The sequence below is a fragment of the Aspergillus ochraceoroseus genome, assembly GCF_002846915.1.
Source record: "Aspergillus ochraceoroseus IBT 24754 chromosome Unknown P175scaffold_2, whole genome shotgun sequence".
NCBI classification, from domain to species: domain Eukaryota; kingdom Fungi; phylum Ascomycota; class Eurotiomycetes; order Eurotiales; family Aspergillaceae; genus Aspergillus; species Aspergillus ochraceoroseus.
The window spans coordinates 2,482,563-2,498,180 of record NW_024468477.1 but is presented as its reverse complement, the minus strand read 5'-3'; the positions used below and the strand labels follow the sequence as shown (position 1 = coordinate 2,498,180).

Here is a 15,618-nt window from a genome sequence, read left to right as displayed (position 1 = left end):
GGCGAAAGAGAAAGAAAAGGCGACCGAAAGGGGGAAAGTTGCCAAGACCCGATCGACGTCCCAAAAGGGAAGAGCCTCAGGTCATGTGCGCACTAGCTGTTTCAGGGCTAGTGTCGAAGAGCGTACCTCCAGTAACGGTTGCCATGGGAGAAGCTTAGGAACTATATCTCCATGCCCTATTTAATCATTCCCCTGGATCTTCTTTCGCCCTCTCCTCCTTTCACTCTTCCCCTCTCACATCTTTCTCCTCTTCGCTGCTATCTGCTATCCTTTGCATTCCATATTAACTTCACTTGGTTTTGCTTGCATTGCATATCGCCGCATTTTAGCCTTTGCTCGTCCTTGATTAGCGTCAATCTCATGACTGGACTGGCCTGAAAAACCGACGCTCAAAGTCTCATTTCTCGTTTTTCGATTAAACCCCGAGTAGCTCAATCATATCAACATGGCTACTCCCTTAGTATCTACACCAGTGAAGACCCATCATGGGATCTTCTCCACGAAGATGGCCGGTGGCCGCATGCCACTCACCCCGTCGCCCCGTGGCCGGAGGGACAGTCTAGCATCCAACAACTCCTCCCCTTTCACACCCCCTCGTCAGGACTCTGAAGCAATCAAAGATCAAGGACGCTCAGTGTATGGCGGAAACCTGTCCTCATACTTCGCCAAATCAAACGTGCCGCGAACATCCCGCACCTACCGCGAGTCGCCCAAGTCCAACATTGCTCGAATTCGCAGATCTCCCAAGCATCTGGAGATGGGGTTATCGGAATGGTCGTTGACTGGTACTGGTCCCTCGTCGACACAATCTCCTGCCAAGGAACGGTTGCGAAAAGAGGTCTCTAGCCGGACACGCGCCGGGAAAACTACCGTGCGTATTTCCCACAACGCCGGGGATAGGTTTATTCCCAACCGTACAGCAAGCGAGGGGCTGGCAACAGCTGGAGCTGCGAAGCCCGATGACTCTCAAAGACCCAAAACCAGTGGTAGTGAGGGCTCAACCGTCCTTGCTACAGCAGCTAGTGCCTTTGACATTGGTGGTCGTGGAACCGATGAGGACCTCACCGCAGCCCTGGAAAACCTTGGTCTAGATGATGATGAGAGCTCTACATCATATACCAAACCCGCACCAGATGCTGTTGCCTATGAATCTTCATTGGCAAATGCTTGTGGAGTAAACCTGAACACCCGCATTCTCGCTTTCAAGCCACCCCCACCAGAGTCATCCAAGCCAATTGATCTGCGTGCTCAATACAACCGCCCTCTTAAGACTACCAAAGCACAATCGGCTCAGTTCCGTAGGAGGGTGCAAACCGCGCCCGAGCGAGTCTTGGATGCTCCTGGCCTGCTCGACGACTACTACCTGAACCTCCTGGATTGGAGCTCTGGAAATCAAGTTGCCATTGGCCTGGAACGTAATGTGTATGTGTGGTCGGCTGACACCGGAACTGTTAGCTGTCTGCTGGAGACTTCGCCTGATACCTATATCAGCAGTGTCAAATGGAGCGGTGATGGGGCCTATGTTGGGGTTGGCCTGGGCACAGGCGAGGTTCAGATCTGGGATGTTGAAGAAGGCTCCAAGCTTCGCAGCATGTTTGGGCACGAGTCGCGGGTTGGCGTGATGGGCTGGTCGAAGCACACCCTATCAACCGGCGCCCGTAGCGGCCTGGTATACAACCACGATGTCCGCATTGCTCAGCACAAGGTTGCTGAACTCGTCTCTCACACCTCTGAGGTGTGTGGTCTAGAGTGGAGACCCGATGGCGCCCAGCTTGCCACTGGTGGTAACGATAACTTGGTCAACATCTGGGACGCCCGATCCCTCAGTGCGCCCAAGTTCACCAAGACCAACCACCGTGCGGCTGTCAAGGCCCTCAGCTGGTGCCCCTGGCAACTCAACCTCCTGGCCACTGGTGGTGGATCTTACGACCGCCATATTCACTTCTGGAATACCACAACCGGTGCTCGCACCAACAGTATTGACACTGGCTCCCAGGTTACCAGCCTGAGATGGAGTAACCACTACCGAGAGATCGTCAGCTCCAGTGGATTCCCCGATAACTCTCTGAGCATCTGGAGCTACCCCACGCTAGTCCGCAACGTGGAGATCCCGGCCCACGAAACCCGAGTCCTCCACAGCTGCCTGAGCCCCGATGGTCAAATGCTGGCCACTGCGGCTGCCGATGAAAGCTTGAAATTCTGGAAGATCTTCGAGCGCAAGCCTGGAACTAGCGCCGCCGCATCTCGGGAAGGTGGTGTCGGCAGCAAGGCTCAGATGACCAAGTCGATGACCATCCGGTAGAGAGGTTGGTTGATCCTTCGCAAGCATAGGTGATCTATAGGATTTTTTTTTTTGGTTTTTGACTCTTTATTCACCGCGCACTTTCTTACTTTTTTTTTTTTTTTTTTTTTGGCGGGGAGTCTGGACATGGAGTTTGAGAGCTGGCGGCGTTATTATATCTAGTGTTTTCGTATATTCTATCTGAGATTCTTGTATAGAGATTGCAGCTGCTATTCGTCGTTTAATCCACATCCTCTTTTGATCTCGTTTCCTCTGGACTCTATAGAAACGACTCAAGGGAATACTGGCAAATCCACCCTACGAGACCAAGTACAAATCCAGCTCACTTCTCCGACCACTTTTCATAGTCAGGGAAAAACGCCTCGTGAATTCTCCCTGCATACTCCCGAATGGCTGGAAACTCCAACATCAACTTTCTCGTCGCAGGTCCACTAATAAAAACACATTAGCTCTCCCCACCCACCCATGCTACACACAAACAACAACAGAAAAGAGCCAAAATCACTCACGCAGTACAAATCAACCCTGAAACAATAAACCCAAACACCGTTGCATCCGCCTCGGTAGGCTCATCGCCGCCCAGAATCCAAAACGGACGGTCATCGCCGTCTTTAGCTTCGGCTTGTGCGGCAGCTAGCATCCCATTGAGGCTTTCCCAAACCTCATTCCGAAACATCTGGATCTCCGCTCGAGAGTACCGACCCGTTCCTTGGCCGTGCAGGGTCCTGACGGAGCCACGATAGATCAGGAGGCCGACGATAACGCGGACCGGGTAGGGGATTGCGCCGAGGATGTGGTCCCGCATGGTATAGTAGTTTTGGGTCCACCGCTCGTGGGTCTATGCATTCTATTATATCAGGACTGAAGTTGAAATCAAAGCTTGACTTTGTTTGCCCTCGGGTTGGGGAATCTTTTCCCGCGGGGGACTGGGCAGGAATACATTATAGAAGTAAAGTTTATCCTCACAGAGCGCACGAAGAGCCAAATCGTGTGTCTTGTTTGCGGGAGAAAGCTTCCCGTTTAGATCCGCGAGGATATTACGTTCGATCAGATGTTTGATGATCAGGGTCGAGTCGCCAATGCAACTGGAGGATCCTTCGTCGTTGATTTCAATGTAGGGTATTTTCCCCCGGGGAGCTGTTCTCACGGACCCCACGGCAGTTTTGTAGGGGATATTGGCGAAGCGCAAACGGGCCTCGAGCTTGATCACGAACGGAGACCAGACGTAGAGGCCGGGGTTGAACCATCCACGGTAGATAATGAGGTTTGGGGATGGGGGAGATGACATTGCTACAGAGATCGGTGGTGAGATGTAGGTGAGATGATGCCAATTGGACCTGAAGCAGAGATGAAAGATGGTTGGTGAAAGATGAAATCTAGGGGATGTTAGGTAGCTCTTAGATAGGCAGCAAGAGTGGGAGACTGAGAAGAGATAGACTCCTCCGAACCTCCCTCCCCACATGTCATCTGTTAGAACGGGATGGTAGGATTGCTACATGGTTAGTTGACCTGCAAGTTAGTCGAGCTCATAACTGATGCCCCCCAAAGGTAACAATTAAGCAGTGAATTGAATTCAAATGAAGCAAAAGAAGCATCATGGAAATACTACAAAGTTCTACGGGAGGCAAAGACGCTAAGGGCGCTGACTCAGCAGGCAGGAAGGAAGGCGGATTTCGCCCGGGAACAACGACTTTCACCTCATCCAACATCCCTCTCGCCCTTTCATCGTTTCCTCTAGTTTTCTTGCTGCTGGCCCACCCCTTGCCGTGGCTTATTTCCCATTCAGTTTCAGATCGTTTTGCTAGGTGTGAAGCTATCTACTGAGTGAGTACTGGATCTGGGGTGATTAGATAGTGACCGCCTGGGAGTTCGTCCGCCGCATTTCTAAGCTCGTGATCACCGACCGCGGTGACGGTGAGGCTCTTCTGGCGACGACTCGAACGAACCCACGCTCGATAGGTTTTCCAAACTTGTCTTTATTTTCCTTCCTTCCTTCCTTTAGAGATTATCAGTGAGTGAGAGGCGGAGAAGAGAGAAGAGAGAAGACAGAAAGAAAGAAAGAAAGAAAGAAAGAAAGAAAGAAAGACGGTCTCCCTCTCTGAAAGCTGAAAAGGCTCCTCGGTTCAAGTCTTGACACCATGTCGAACCAGCTGGTGGTGAGTGCCATCTTAACAGTCCTGCCGTGTCCAAGCTAGAATGCATCGTTTTCCCCCGTCGATGTTTCTTTTCTGCTTTCTTGTAAGGATGTGGGCTGAATCCAGATGATCTCACAGGGCACGGTGTTTGATCGTGTCATCCAAGAGGTGTGCGATGCATCCCAGGTGGATTTTGAGGAAAGTGGCGTCGACCAACAGACTCTGCTAGATTTGCGGAAGGTGAGTGACTGTTTTCATTTAAAATTTCTGATTGATCTTTGATGGCTTTTGATGGATGGAATCGGGGGAGTTCTCTTCATCTCAGGATGGATCTGACTCGGGACCGAAGCGGGGGGGGGATGCGGGAGGCGGCTGTCTGTTGGCCTGTTGGGGAACCGCCTGCTTTTGAGTGTCTTTTTATACCCGCCTTAGGCTGCCAAGCCACCTCATCTCTCTGCCCCCATCTCATCCTCACATCGTGATTTCCCCTCCATCGCTAATCAGTTGGATTCGTTCGTTTTATTCTATTGTCGGTTTTTCTTTTCTGAATCATCTATTTATCTTCATTTTCATTTTCGTTTTTTTTTTTCCCTCACCCCCTTCCCCTGGAAATATAGTTGTTTTAATCGGCTTTCCCCTCTCCTCTATATATACACCCGTCTCTAACCAACCCTCCCGATTTTAGAGCTGGCAGAAGAAACTCTCCTCTCTAGGAGTCGCCCATTTCCCGTGGGATCCTCCACCACCGCAACCAGCTCCCGCTCAAAATCAGAACCAGATCCTGCCTCCAACAGCGACCGTGCCGTCTAATGCTCCTCGTCCTCCTCAACCTTCCCCAACACAACATGTCCCGCCTCAACCACTACCACAGTCAGTCCCAGCAAGCGTACCACCCCTGCAAGTCCCTGCTCCCGTTGGGCCCAGCGCCAGCAATGGTATGGGTCAGTCTCCCCAGATAAAGACCGAACCAGGCGTCAATGGCCATTCCGGATTGCCTCCCATGAACAGCATGATGATGTCAGCCCCGCCAAACCCCCAGTCCGCACGAGAACGAGCGGCCAACTTAGTCCATCAGCGATATGGCGCTGCGGCTGCCAACTCGGTCAGTCAGATGCAAGCACAGCCACAGCCGGGATTAGGAATGCCCCGTCCCCCTAATATGCAGCCCATGCCGAACGGCCAAGGCCACCCGATCAAGCAGGAACCAGGATATCCACCTCTCTCACATCCATCTGTTGGCAATTCTCAGACCGACGGTGCCAGTGGGGATGCACTATCAGAATGGAAGGCTGAAGTCACACGAAGGCGGGAAGCTGCCGAACAACAGGATGGAGAAGGGGACCGGGCGCTTAGGGAACATTTGCGCCAACGCATACTCCAATTTGAGGGTGGTGGTCTGATGTTGCCTCTAGAAGAACAGCAGTCCTCCTCTTCGCGTGGGCTAACATCAAACCTGTCTTCCGCGGAGTCTAAAGTGCCTCGTGCTCAGTTTGACGGACCTGGCGGCGACGACACCAAGGATGAAGATGATGAAGATGCCATCAATTCTGACTTGGATGACCCCGATGACCTAGTAGCGGAAGACCATGATGCCGAGGATGCTGTCGGACAGGTGATGCTCTGCACGTACGATAAAGTACAACGGGTCAAGAACAAGTGGAAGTGCACTTTGAAGGACGGCATCTTAACCACCGGAGGCAAAGAGTAAGATTCGCTCATGCCCCTTAGGTTCTAGCTTCATACTAACCTGATAATAGATATGTTTTCCACAAAGGGCAGGGCGAGTTTGAATGGTAGATGAAACCACGTTAATGTGATGATGCCTTGCAAGGCTCATAGCGCTCGTCTCCAATCCTTCCCCTTCCTTCCTCCTTTCGTATCTTCCTAAATCTCTCTGTATTGTGTAAAATCCTCAGATTTGCTCATGTTCCGCATTCCCATAAACCAGGAAAACCCACATATCATCCACACAATTTTTATACCTTGGATGGTTTGGCGCAGACGAACGTTGCTTCGACTAATGATTTTGTTTTCGTCTCCAAAGTATTAACCCAGGATGTCTATGAAAGAAGACACTATTTCCCCACTATTTCTTTTTTCTTTCAATTATCCCCTCATATGACAACAAATGGTGGACGGCGCTTATGCAGGCGGTTGGTGAAAAATTTTTTTTTTTTTCTTTTCTTGTTCTTTTTTGTATTTTGTACTAGAATACGCGCAAACAACTTACACAGTACATGGATGAAACACCCCCATATGCAAGTTGTTCTTTTTGAGTTTCCTGCTGTAGCTCTAGATCATCCAAAGTTCAGTCCAGTCCATCTGGGTCTGGGCCGAAACTCGTGGTGACGTACAGATCTTCAAGTGTTGCAAGATTGGGTTTGGAGGTAATTAATCCAATCCATGCTTCGAAGATACCTAGGTGGGTACCCTGCCTTAGGGTACAGGTACTAGGTAATTAACTAGTTTACTGTGTTACTGTTACTGTATGTATAACTACTATGTACTCGTAGTGAACAGTAAAAGCCCATGGAAGAAAATGGAGAAGAGGATCAGAAGAATTCAAACAATATATTTTCCAAACTTTTTCTTTTCTCTGTAAACAGGCCAAACGGAAGAATTGGGAATCAGGAAAACCACACAAACAAGCTCTATGGACAGAAAGGGAAAAATAAAAAAAAATAAAAATAAAAAAAGAGGTGAGAGGAAAGAGAAATAGGCGCATATTCAATACAGATAAACACAAACATCAGAAGCAAAATTAGACCCAAAAGTTCTCCAGCAACACCACCCAGAAAAGAAGCAAGTGATGGACGCAAATAAAACCATAACCATCAGGAGACATAGCGAAAGCAAGAAAGCTATTAGTTAGAAGCCAGCCTGAAACATCTATCTACACAAGAGTTGACGCCAGTGGACTGCTCTTTTTCTGTTCTTTTTCTCATCCAGGTCTTTCTTCGCTGTGGTTAAATGTCTAGAATCTTGCAGTCCAACGCACATCAAATGGGGGGGAGGACAAGAGACAAAGAGACAGAAAAGATATTATGAACACCGAATGAATCCAAATAGTTACCCCGACCGACCTAACCCAGTCATGTTGTTGCTTTTATGATTCAATTCCATACTTGCCGCTCCCCCGATTGTAGTTTTGTTCTCGGAATCTCCGTGGACCTGTACGAAAGACCCGAGGTGGGTATGATCAGGGAGTCGACAGTTGCGTATTAAAGAAAGATAGGGGGTTGGAAGAAAAAGAAATCAAAACGACCGCGTCTTCAGCGGAAAGAGAGCCACCAAGCCAAGAGAACAAAAATGAAGAAAAAGAGGAGATAGAGGACAGGCAAATAAGAAGCAAAAGAAGAGACGTGCATGTACCGAGCAGCTTCACTTGGCTCCCCAAAGATCCTGAGGGGGGGTATCACCAGAATCCAAAAGACGGTAGTAGCCTTTTTTGATATTGGCGTCAACACCAAATTTAACTCCAACCCACCAAACCGGTCATTAAATCGTATGTCGCGCGACGAGGCCGTAAAATCCATCGAGTCGATCGAGGTGGGAATAAAAGAAGAACAATAGGCGTGATTTTCGTTACGAAGAGTGGATCTATAGAAGCCCTTCTTCACCAATGCCAGGTAGGCCCGCTCCGGCTACATTGATGTTCTGCCCTTGCATCACTCCTCCACCGAAGGCCATATTACGACCTGCCGCAAGTTGGAAATCGGGATTGCATGGAGGGGAGTGAGACTTGTGGTACTTGAGACCGTTCAGATTCTTGTAACGCTTGCCGCAGACCTCACAGCGATATGGCTTTTCTTTCTCCATACCAAGAGTCCCGGGGTAAGGTGCCGATGTCTCTGGATTGACAATTGAAAATGTGCCATCCGCATTGTCGTGTAGTTGTTGGTTGTTGTGGCCATGCTAGTCTTTACTTAGAAATGGTCAAAGTGACGATTGACGATGCGGGACTACTTACACCTTTGTGATATTTCAACCCGTTCTGGTTCTTGTATGCTTTTTCGCAACCAATGACAGGGCATCGGAAAGGTTTGGGTTCTTCATTTGGTAGAAGAGCGGTGGTATCAGGAACACCAGCCAATAGTTGTTGCTCACGAATTCGTCTAGCAATTTCACTATTAGGACCGTACTGCGCCCCACTAAGTTTGAAATGGGCATTCGAGGTGCTGTTTCCACCAGTGGGGCTGAATAACCGTTTTGCTGGCTCGTCAATACACAGGTCGACCATGTCATTATTCCCGGTGAACCTCGAGAACTGTGGCTGGCCCTGCAGCATGGCGCTTTGCATGGATAGATCCCCAAATGGACCGACCATGCTGTCGTCAAGTTCTGCAGGAGTTCCAGGGGTGGATGAATCAGGAGTTCCGCGGAACTGTGAGTTCTGGAGAGGATTTGCCATGAGAGTGGGGGTGTTAACGGAGGAGACAGTGGGGTTATTCTGCAATGAGAGCGGACGAGCGGAGGCTACAGGTGTTCCAGGCTGTGATCCTTTGAAGCCTTGGTGTCTTGGGAGCATCGAGAGGTTTAAATTGGGAACACCACGATTTGGTGTGCCATATCCTCCCTGGCCCGTGCCTTGGGATTGGGGTGAAAATAGTTGTGAGGACGCGGCGGTGTCATCATCCATGGGTTCGTCTAATTCCATGTCGTCGATAGTATCCATATCGGAATGTTGCTGAGTGGGGTGGGTCTGGCTCAGTTTTCGCTGCATGTCCGAATTCTGATTCGGTTGAAGGCCGCGATTCTGGTTGTTGCTTTGCTGACTTTGTTGCTGCGCGATCGCTGCAGCGGCAAGTGCAGCGCGGTTATCACCTTGACTCGGGCGGTGCCCTGACTTTGTGGCATGCGCTTCTTCATAATGTTGTAACAAATCGTGAAGGGTGGGGAGTGTCACACCACAGCACGAGAAGTCCTTCATGAAATTCGCTTCCAGTTTCGGGAGATACGAAGAAGAATGGAACGAGGGTGACTGGAAAGCAAAGGGAGATGTGCCAGTCATAATAATACTAAATTGTTTCCTGTCAGTTCTCGACCAGAGTTGCTCCCTCCCTCGTTGAATTAGGATAGCGGGAGAAACATAAAAGAGTACTCACTCATCACGAATCCAGCTGCCAACAGATATACCACCCCAGCTCATCCCACCGACTAAGCTTCCAGCTAGAGATTCTCGACGCTGCTTATCCCGGTTGGATCCTGACACCGAGATAGGTTTTGTGCCGTTTCCCCATTGTGCGGTGGCTGCACCGATGGAGTCCTTGCGAGGCGGGGGCGCTTTAAACATACTGATTGCGGCACCGTTAGCGTGAGAGAGGCTACCTGTGCGGTCTGTGTTCCCAGCTCGCTGTAGAGCCGACGTCAAGTTCGAAGCCTGCTGTCCTGGGGGTGACACAGAGGTCTGCCGGGTGGCGATGTCGATGGGAGCTGCGCCGGTCATTGTGCCAGTGTGCGGATGTTTGAGGGAGGGGAGGGGGGGGGGGGGGAAGAAAGGGAAGAAAGGCAGGTCCAGAATTGTTGCTTTAAAGAGCGTGTTGAATTTGAGAGCTAAGGCACAGTGAATGAGCGTCGCTAGTGCTGGGATGAATTTCGCGGTGATGGCAGATCCGAGATCTTTTTTTCCTTATCCGATCCGCGCGACGGTAAACCAAAGCCGGAGGAGGGAGGGAGGGAGGAGAATCAAAATTCGAGTCGACAAACGATTATGAAGATGAGTCGAGGGAGAGTTGTAACGATGAAGCATGAAGGAGCGACTACTTCGAGTAGGTTTGGGGAGGAAGTACGGAGTAGTGAAGACACACACGGAACATCCACCCTCGGATAATGATGTCCCGCTTTCACTTGCGGAAAGGTGACGGATTCGGGAGGTGGCGGTACGAGCTAGGTAACAAAATACAGCCGAGTTAAGAGGAATGGAGATGAAAATGCTGGAGGAGGAAAAGGCAGAAGGGGGGGGAGGAGGAGGATGGAGGATGGAGGATGGACGAGAGAGATGAAGATGTATCAGAAAAGAAGGCAACTGGCGGAAATTATTCTTGGTCAGTATGGATTACTATGATTATTATTAGTTAGTTAGTATTAAGTAGGTTAAGTAGTAGAAGAAACGACTTGACGGGGCTCTGGGCAGAGACGGTAAGAATCGACAATATGGATGGATGGATGGGAAGATTGAGGGGGATCTCAGGTAATAATGGGCGCCGTCTAATACCCTGTAATACACCGAAACTTACCGTACAGTAAGTGTCCCAAGTGTCTGCGGGTTCTGTTCGACTCCATCTTGCCTGAGGCTTATTTTCGCTACTTACTTTACCCGGGACTCGTCTGAACTCTTCCAAAGGGGAAAACCCCCCCCAACGAGGGATGATTACGTAGAGGAGACTGGGGAGATCCATGGGATTTCGGGGACTGAATGATGTAGCTCATCTCAGTAAAACGGATGAACAGCATTCATAGGGTGGGCCCATTTTGGTTGCAGTGGGTTCGGAACCGCTTGCAGAGTCTCCAGTCTCCAGTAAGGTCATCGGAGTTCTACTGTCTAGTACCTAGTACAGTACTACTAGTACTGCTAGCGCTACTAATAGTCTTCCAGAAAGCCCGAAACTTCTTCCCTCCCGCCAACGGTCGTCACAATATGCATTTTTACCGTATCACTACCGTTCTTGGCGTATTATTAGGTAACAAATACTGAATGTTTTCATCGTGGTTCCTTTTCCCCATCCATTCCGGCGCTCCCTCTCTTGTCTCTCATCCTCTCTCTGTCTCTCCATTTCCCAGTTCTTTCATTACTCCACCAAAACCCGCTTGCTGGCGAATTTTTGGTTGCATTGGTGACGGTGGTTATTCTTGGGTTTATTTGTTTTGCTTCAGACTTTTGTTTCTTCTTCAAGAGTCGAGACACTAGTGTTGTTTTTCTTATTCGATTCTTCTTGGCTCATTCCTACTTAGGTCGGAGGTAGTATTCTGGAGAGGTCAGTTCAACAGGCTCACGGCTTATAAAGATGACTTACAGCCATCGGAGGGGTAGGTAGTAGGTACATAACTATGATTTAGTAGACAATTTCCAAATCACTGGTTTACATGCAATTCCTTTCCCTCCTTCTGTCTGTGCTTCCCCCCATCGCATCTCCTCCAGTCTATACCAGGACCTAGGGGCCCAGCCGGCGCGATTAGAGGACCGAAGTCTTCAAGCCGTTGCGCCGGTTGGGTCTAAAACATTTTCTTCTCTCGACAACGGCTCTCGAGAGTATTATGCGACCCTCACGAAAAGATCTCACGGCATCGGAAGGTGTAGGGTTTGTCTCTCGATCTTGTATTGCTCGGGAAACTTACCTAGGTATGACTGATTACAAGTAGTGGGTAACTACTATAACTATAACCCCTAACAAAGGCAACACTGAACAGTGACCGTGCACTGAACGTTTTTCAACCCCTAGACTCTAGTAAATCTACCTATTTAAACTTCAATCTATACTCCGTACTAAAACTCTTAACGTGCTCCGGAGCGATAAGGCGAACACCCTTATCACTGGCTCAGTCTCCCTTTATTCTTTAGATCCGATGGGAGTGAAAAGGTCTTGATAAGCGGTCTGTCCCACCTGCGGTCTGAATTGTACAAAAAACAAAACCTGCGCTGGAGTGAATGAGTAGTTTGAGTTTGGGCGCTATGACGAGCATACATATACTGGGGCATCGTTACAACCCCTGCGCTGGTCAAGTAGTACACTGTAGTATGTATCATGATGTATGTACAGTACCGAGTACAGACAGGATGATCGTGAGCGGGTCAAACCCTATTTTACGGGTTACAAAGGATGGAGAATGAACGGCCTTTGACCGAGCATTGCACCTTTTCTCGCGCCCAACACTAGGCAGTCGATCACTGGAGATAAGAAGCAACTAGATACGTACTGTTAGCTTTTAAGCGATGGGGAGGAGGGGGAAGGGGCGGGGGGGCACTGCTGATAGATTCGTAGTATGTCTTGGCTCGACGCTAGAATCATGATAGAATCACCTGGTGGTTCTTTCACCGCTTGACTGGGATGACGAGGATAAATAATATCGAAGACTCAAGAGTGCCCCGTTGGTACCTAGTAGCTTCGAGTGGGAGATGAACAAAGCCGAGTCATGTTGTCTTCACGGGACACCACCGTGTGGAGTCTTGTTATCCCGCTACACCGTTATTGATACATTTCTCCGTGCCTATATTGTCTCTACCGTTTATTCCAAGACAGGAGAAAAGGAGACTCGAGAACACACAGTCTACCAGTGTATTTTACGAGCCATAACCTTTTCCAAGATGTTCTTTGTATGCTAGATCAAGACTCGAGGCTTGAGGGTCGAATCTCTGTACCGCCACTTGCGCCACACAGTGCACATGCAAACATCACAAACTAGAGTGTAGTGGGGCTGGAGGGTCAAAAATTTGTCCGCATTTTGAGTCTCGTTCAGAGGATGGGTTCAATAGACAAAATGGTCTTGGGAATGGACATTGCATTGCATTGAAGTAAGGCTGGGATGCAGTAGTCTACTACGCCGTATAGTCTCATCATTTGTTTGCCTCTTTTCCCACTACGCTCTAGTTTACCCGACATCATCAGTCCTTCAGTCCTTCAGAATGGACTCCGCAACCACGGCGGTTCCCGCAGCATTAAACACAGATGGTGAGGTGCCTACACAAGACACTTCCAACGGCGCCAATTATACCGGGGAGCCTCCCCTCAAGAAGGCCAAGCTAGACGAAACAACTTCTCCCAAAGAAACGGTTGGCGAGGTTCCCGATAATCGGAGGGGTATAGCTCCGGTCAAGGCTGAGTATGCGAAAAAAAGATATAAAGATTGCGCTCACACAGGTTGACTGACTACCGATATATAGATACATTGTCCTAAAGCCTGGACAGTCCCAGCCGACCGACTTCAACGCCGACGACGAGGCCGAGGCCGCTGCCCACGGGGAACGTGAGGACGAGAAGAAAGGGAAGAAGAAGAAGAAGAAGAACACCGGCCAGAACACCGCTCGCACATTTGGAAAATCACGAGATGAGAAGGGCTTGTGTCCGAGCAGAGTGCTCACTTCAGAATTCTCCCCGGGTGAATGCAAATTTGCCGACAAATGTCGTTATGAACACAACTTGAGGACTTACTTGAAGGAGCACAAGCGAGATGACCTTACCACGTTGGGTGGCATATGTCCTGTCTGGGATGTTCGAGGGAAATGCTCAGCAGGCTGGAAATGCCGATTTGTTGGATCCCATATGGCCGAACGAGAAACCGCAGATGGGAGAAAAGAGCTGGTACTTGTTGAGGACGAGGAGCGCAAAAAGAAGGCACAACCGCTTGTTCCGCATGCGACGGAGGAGGGTATCGTGAACGTGGTGTCGGCAGGGGACAAGTTGGATATGGCAAGAAAACGCCGACAGACCCCACGCGCCGATGCATTCAGCACTTGGCTAGACCAGACCTCAAGGGACTTGGAAAAGAATGTCCATGGACGGCACCTAGACGAGAATAAGAAAGCCGACAATAATGACCAGGATAAGGAAGAGAAAGAGGATAACAGAGCACAATATGTGGAACCTCCCTTCCTACCATCCGAGAAGCGAAGGTTGTATTTTGGGCCAGAGACCCCAGCCCTGGCACCTTTGACGACACAGGGAAATCTGCCGTACAGAAGGCTCTGCACAGAGTTTGGTGCACAATTCACCTATTCAGAGATGGCTGTCAGCATGCCATTGATACAAGGGTCGAAACCAGAGTGGGCTCTCATGCGGGCACATGAGTCGGAGGCGCTTCCTCCAACCATCTCCCCAGGCGACCCCATTGTGCAAGGGTACGATAATTCCCAGGACATGAAATTTGGCGCCCAGATTGCGGCAAACAAACCTAAGCAAGCTCTCAAGGCAACTGAGCTGCTGTCAGCATTTACTCCAAACCTTCGCGTCATTGACCTGAATTGCGGTTGTCCAATTGACCTGGTCTTCAGGGAGGGAGCTGGATCTGCACTCCTTGACTCTCCTTCGAGGTTGGAGAAGATGATCCGCGGGATGAATGCTGTTTCCGAAAAGATCCCCATTAGCGTCAAGATTCGCATGGGAACAAAAGACAATTCCCCTAATGCTTTGAGATTGGCAGAGCGCCTCATTCTGGGAGGCTACGAGTCCAGTATGCTTGGCTGTGGACCCTGCGGTGTGGCAGCCATTACACTGCATGGACGGAGCCGGCAACAGCGGTACACGAAAGAGGCAGACTGGGAATACATCTCCGAAACCGCCGCTCTTATCAAGCGTCTCAATGAGAAGAAGGACGAAGTCACGGACACAATTCGCGAGCCTGAAGAACGTACGCAGCCCAATGGTGGGAAGGTCTGGTTCCTTGGTAACGGTGACTGCTTCTCCCACATTGACTACGACAACCATATCAACAATGCTGGTGTAGATAGCGTTATGGTAGGCCGGGGTGCGTTGATTAAACCTTGGCTTTTTGAAGAAATCCAGACAGGCCAATATCTCGATAAGTCCGCGTCCGAGCGTTTGACGTACATTGAAAAATTCGCCAAGTATGGACTAGAGACTTGGGGATCGGATGAGTTTGGTTTGGGCCAGACCAGACGCTTCATTCTAGAGTGGTTGAGCTTTGCACATCGTTACGTGCCCATCGGGCTGCTGGAATACCTCCCTGCAAAGATCAACCATCGACCTCCAGGCTGGAGAGGAAGAAATGACTTGGAGACCCTGATGGGCAGCCCCAACTACAAGGATTGGATTAAGATAAGGTAAGTTGATTCATTCACAGTCAGTCAGCCCCTCGAGAAATAGATTCTAATGTGATATCTGCCTACAGTGAGATGTTCCTCGGCCCAGCAACCAAGGACTTTAAATTCGAGCCCAAACACAAATCCAACGCTTATGAAGCGGAAGGTTAAGGGGGAGGTTATTCTAGCTTGCATAGCGCGTGTAAATTAGCAAGAAAAAAAAAAATCAGAAGATAGATATATAGAAGTAACTACTATACCCAGTCCGAAAAAAAGACCTTGGTTTTTGCTCCGTGACACCTCACGTGATTAGGCACCAGCTGCCAGCGTTTATGACGTCTTCTCCCCCAAACCTGTTGAAAAAGACCACCTCATCTCCCATCCACCCTTCTCAGCAGTACCGGAGTCCCGTTGGCTTCTATATTCCC

At 49.6% G+C, this 15,618-nt stretch overlaps 5 protein-coding genes across 5 annotated transcripts; 3 read left to right on the top strand and 2 right to left on the bottom strand.

Annotated features, from left to right (window-relative positions):
- Positions 1-235: 235 nt before the first annotated feature.
- P175DRAFT_0499546 (WD40 repeat domain-containing protein) lies at positions 236-2,412 on the top strand. The gene has a single exon (XM_040896756.1). It carries the CDS (start codon positions 446-448, stop codon positions 2,300-2,302), a length of 1,857 nt encoding a protein of 618 aa, XP_040754381.1. The 5' UTR covers positions 236-445; the 3' UTR covers positions 2,303-2,412.
- Positions 2,413-2,624: 212 nt separating this feature from the next.
- Positions 2,625-3,590, bottom strand: P175DRAFT_0433330 (glutathione S-transferase family protein; the record flags this gene model as incomplete). The annotated part of the gene is made up of 3 exons (XM_040893594.1): positions 2,625-2,733; positions 2,812-3,140; positions 3,243-3,590. 3 exons carry the CDS (start codon positions 3,588-3,590, stop codon positions 2,625-2,627), a joined length of 786 nt encoding a protein of 261 aa, XP_040754380.1.
- Positions 3,591-4,102: 512 nt separating this feature from the next.
- P175DRAFT_0153523 (transcription initiation factor IIA large subunit) lies at positions 4,103-6,395 on the top strand. Its single transcript, XM_040892454.1, has 4 exons — positions 4,103-4,458; positions 4,576-4,677; positions 5,210-6,141; positions 6,195-6,395. Exons 1-4 carry the CDS (start codon positions 4,441-4,443, stop codon positions 6,232-6,234), a joined length of 1,092 nt encoding a protein of 363 aa, XP_040754379.1. The 5' UTR covers positions 4,103-4,440; the 3' UTR covers positions 6,235-6,395.
- A 1,642-nt stretch (positions 6,396-8,037) lies between these two features.
- Positions 8,038-9,883, bottom strand: P175DRAFT_0491391 (zinc-coordinating transcription factor SFP1; the record flags this gene model as incomplete). Its single annotated transcript, XM_040895836.1, has 3 exons — positions 8,038-8,352; positions 8,408-9,494; positions 9,543-9,883. 3 exons carry the CDS (start codon positions 9,881-9,883, stop codon positions 8,038-8,040), a joined length of 1,743 nt encoding a protein of 580 aa, XP_040754378.1.
- Positions 9,884-13,057: 3,174 nt separating this feature from the next.
- Positions 13,058-15,361, top strand: dus3 (tRNA dihydrouridine synthase DUS3; the record flags this gene model as incomplete). The annotated part of the gene is made up of 3 exons (XM_040893443.1): positions 13,058-13,254; positions 13,316-15,211; positions 15,280-15,361. 3 exons carry the CDS (start codon positions 13,058-13,060, stop codon positions 15,359-15,361), a joined length of 2,175 nt encoding a protein of 724 aa, XP_040754377.1.
- Between the last annotated feature and the right edge of the window lie 257 nt (positions 15,362-15,618).

Excerpts from the sequence above, each read along its gene's own strand:
- P175DRAFT_0499546 (XM_040896756.1), top strand. The coding sequence starts at position 446 with ATGGCTACTCCCTTAGTATCTACACCAGTGAAGACCCATCATGGGATC.
- P175DRAFT_0153523 (XM_040892454.1), top strand. Across the intron at positions 4,678-5,209 it reads CTCTGCTAGATTTGCGGAAG|AACCAGATCCTGCCTCCAAC; the intron begins GTGAGTGACTGT and ends GCTCAAAATCAG. Across the intron at positions 6,142-6,194 it reads TTAACCACCGGAGGCAAAGA|ATATGTTTTCCACAAAGGGC; the intron begins GTAAGATTCGCT and ends ACCTGATAATAG.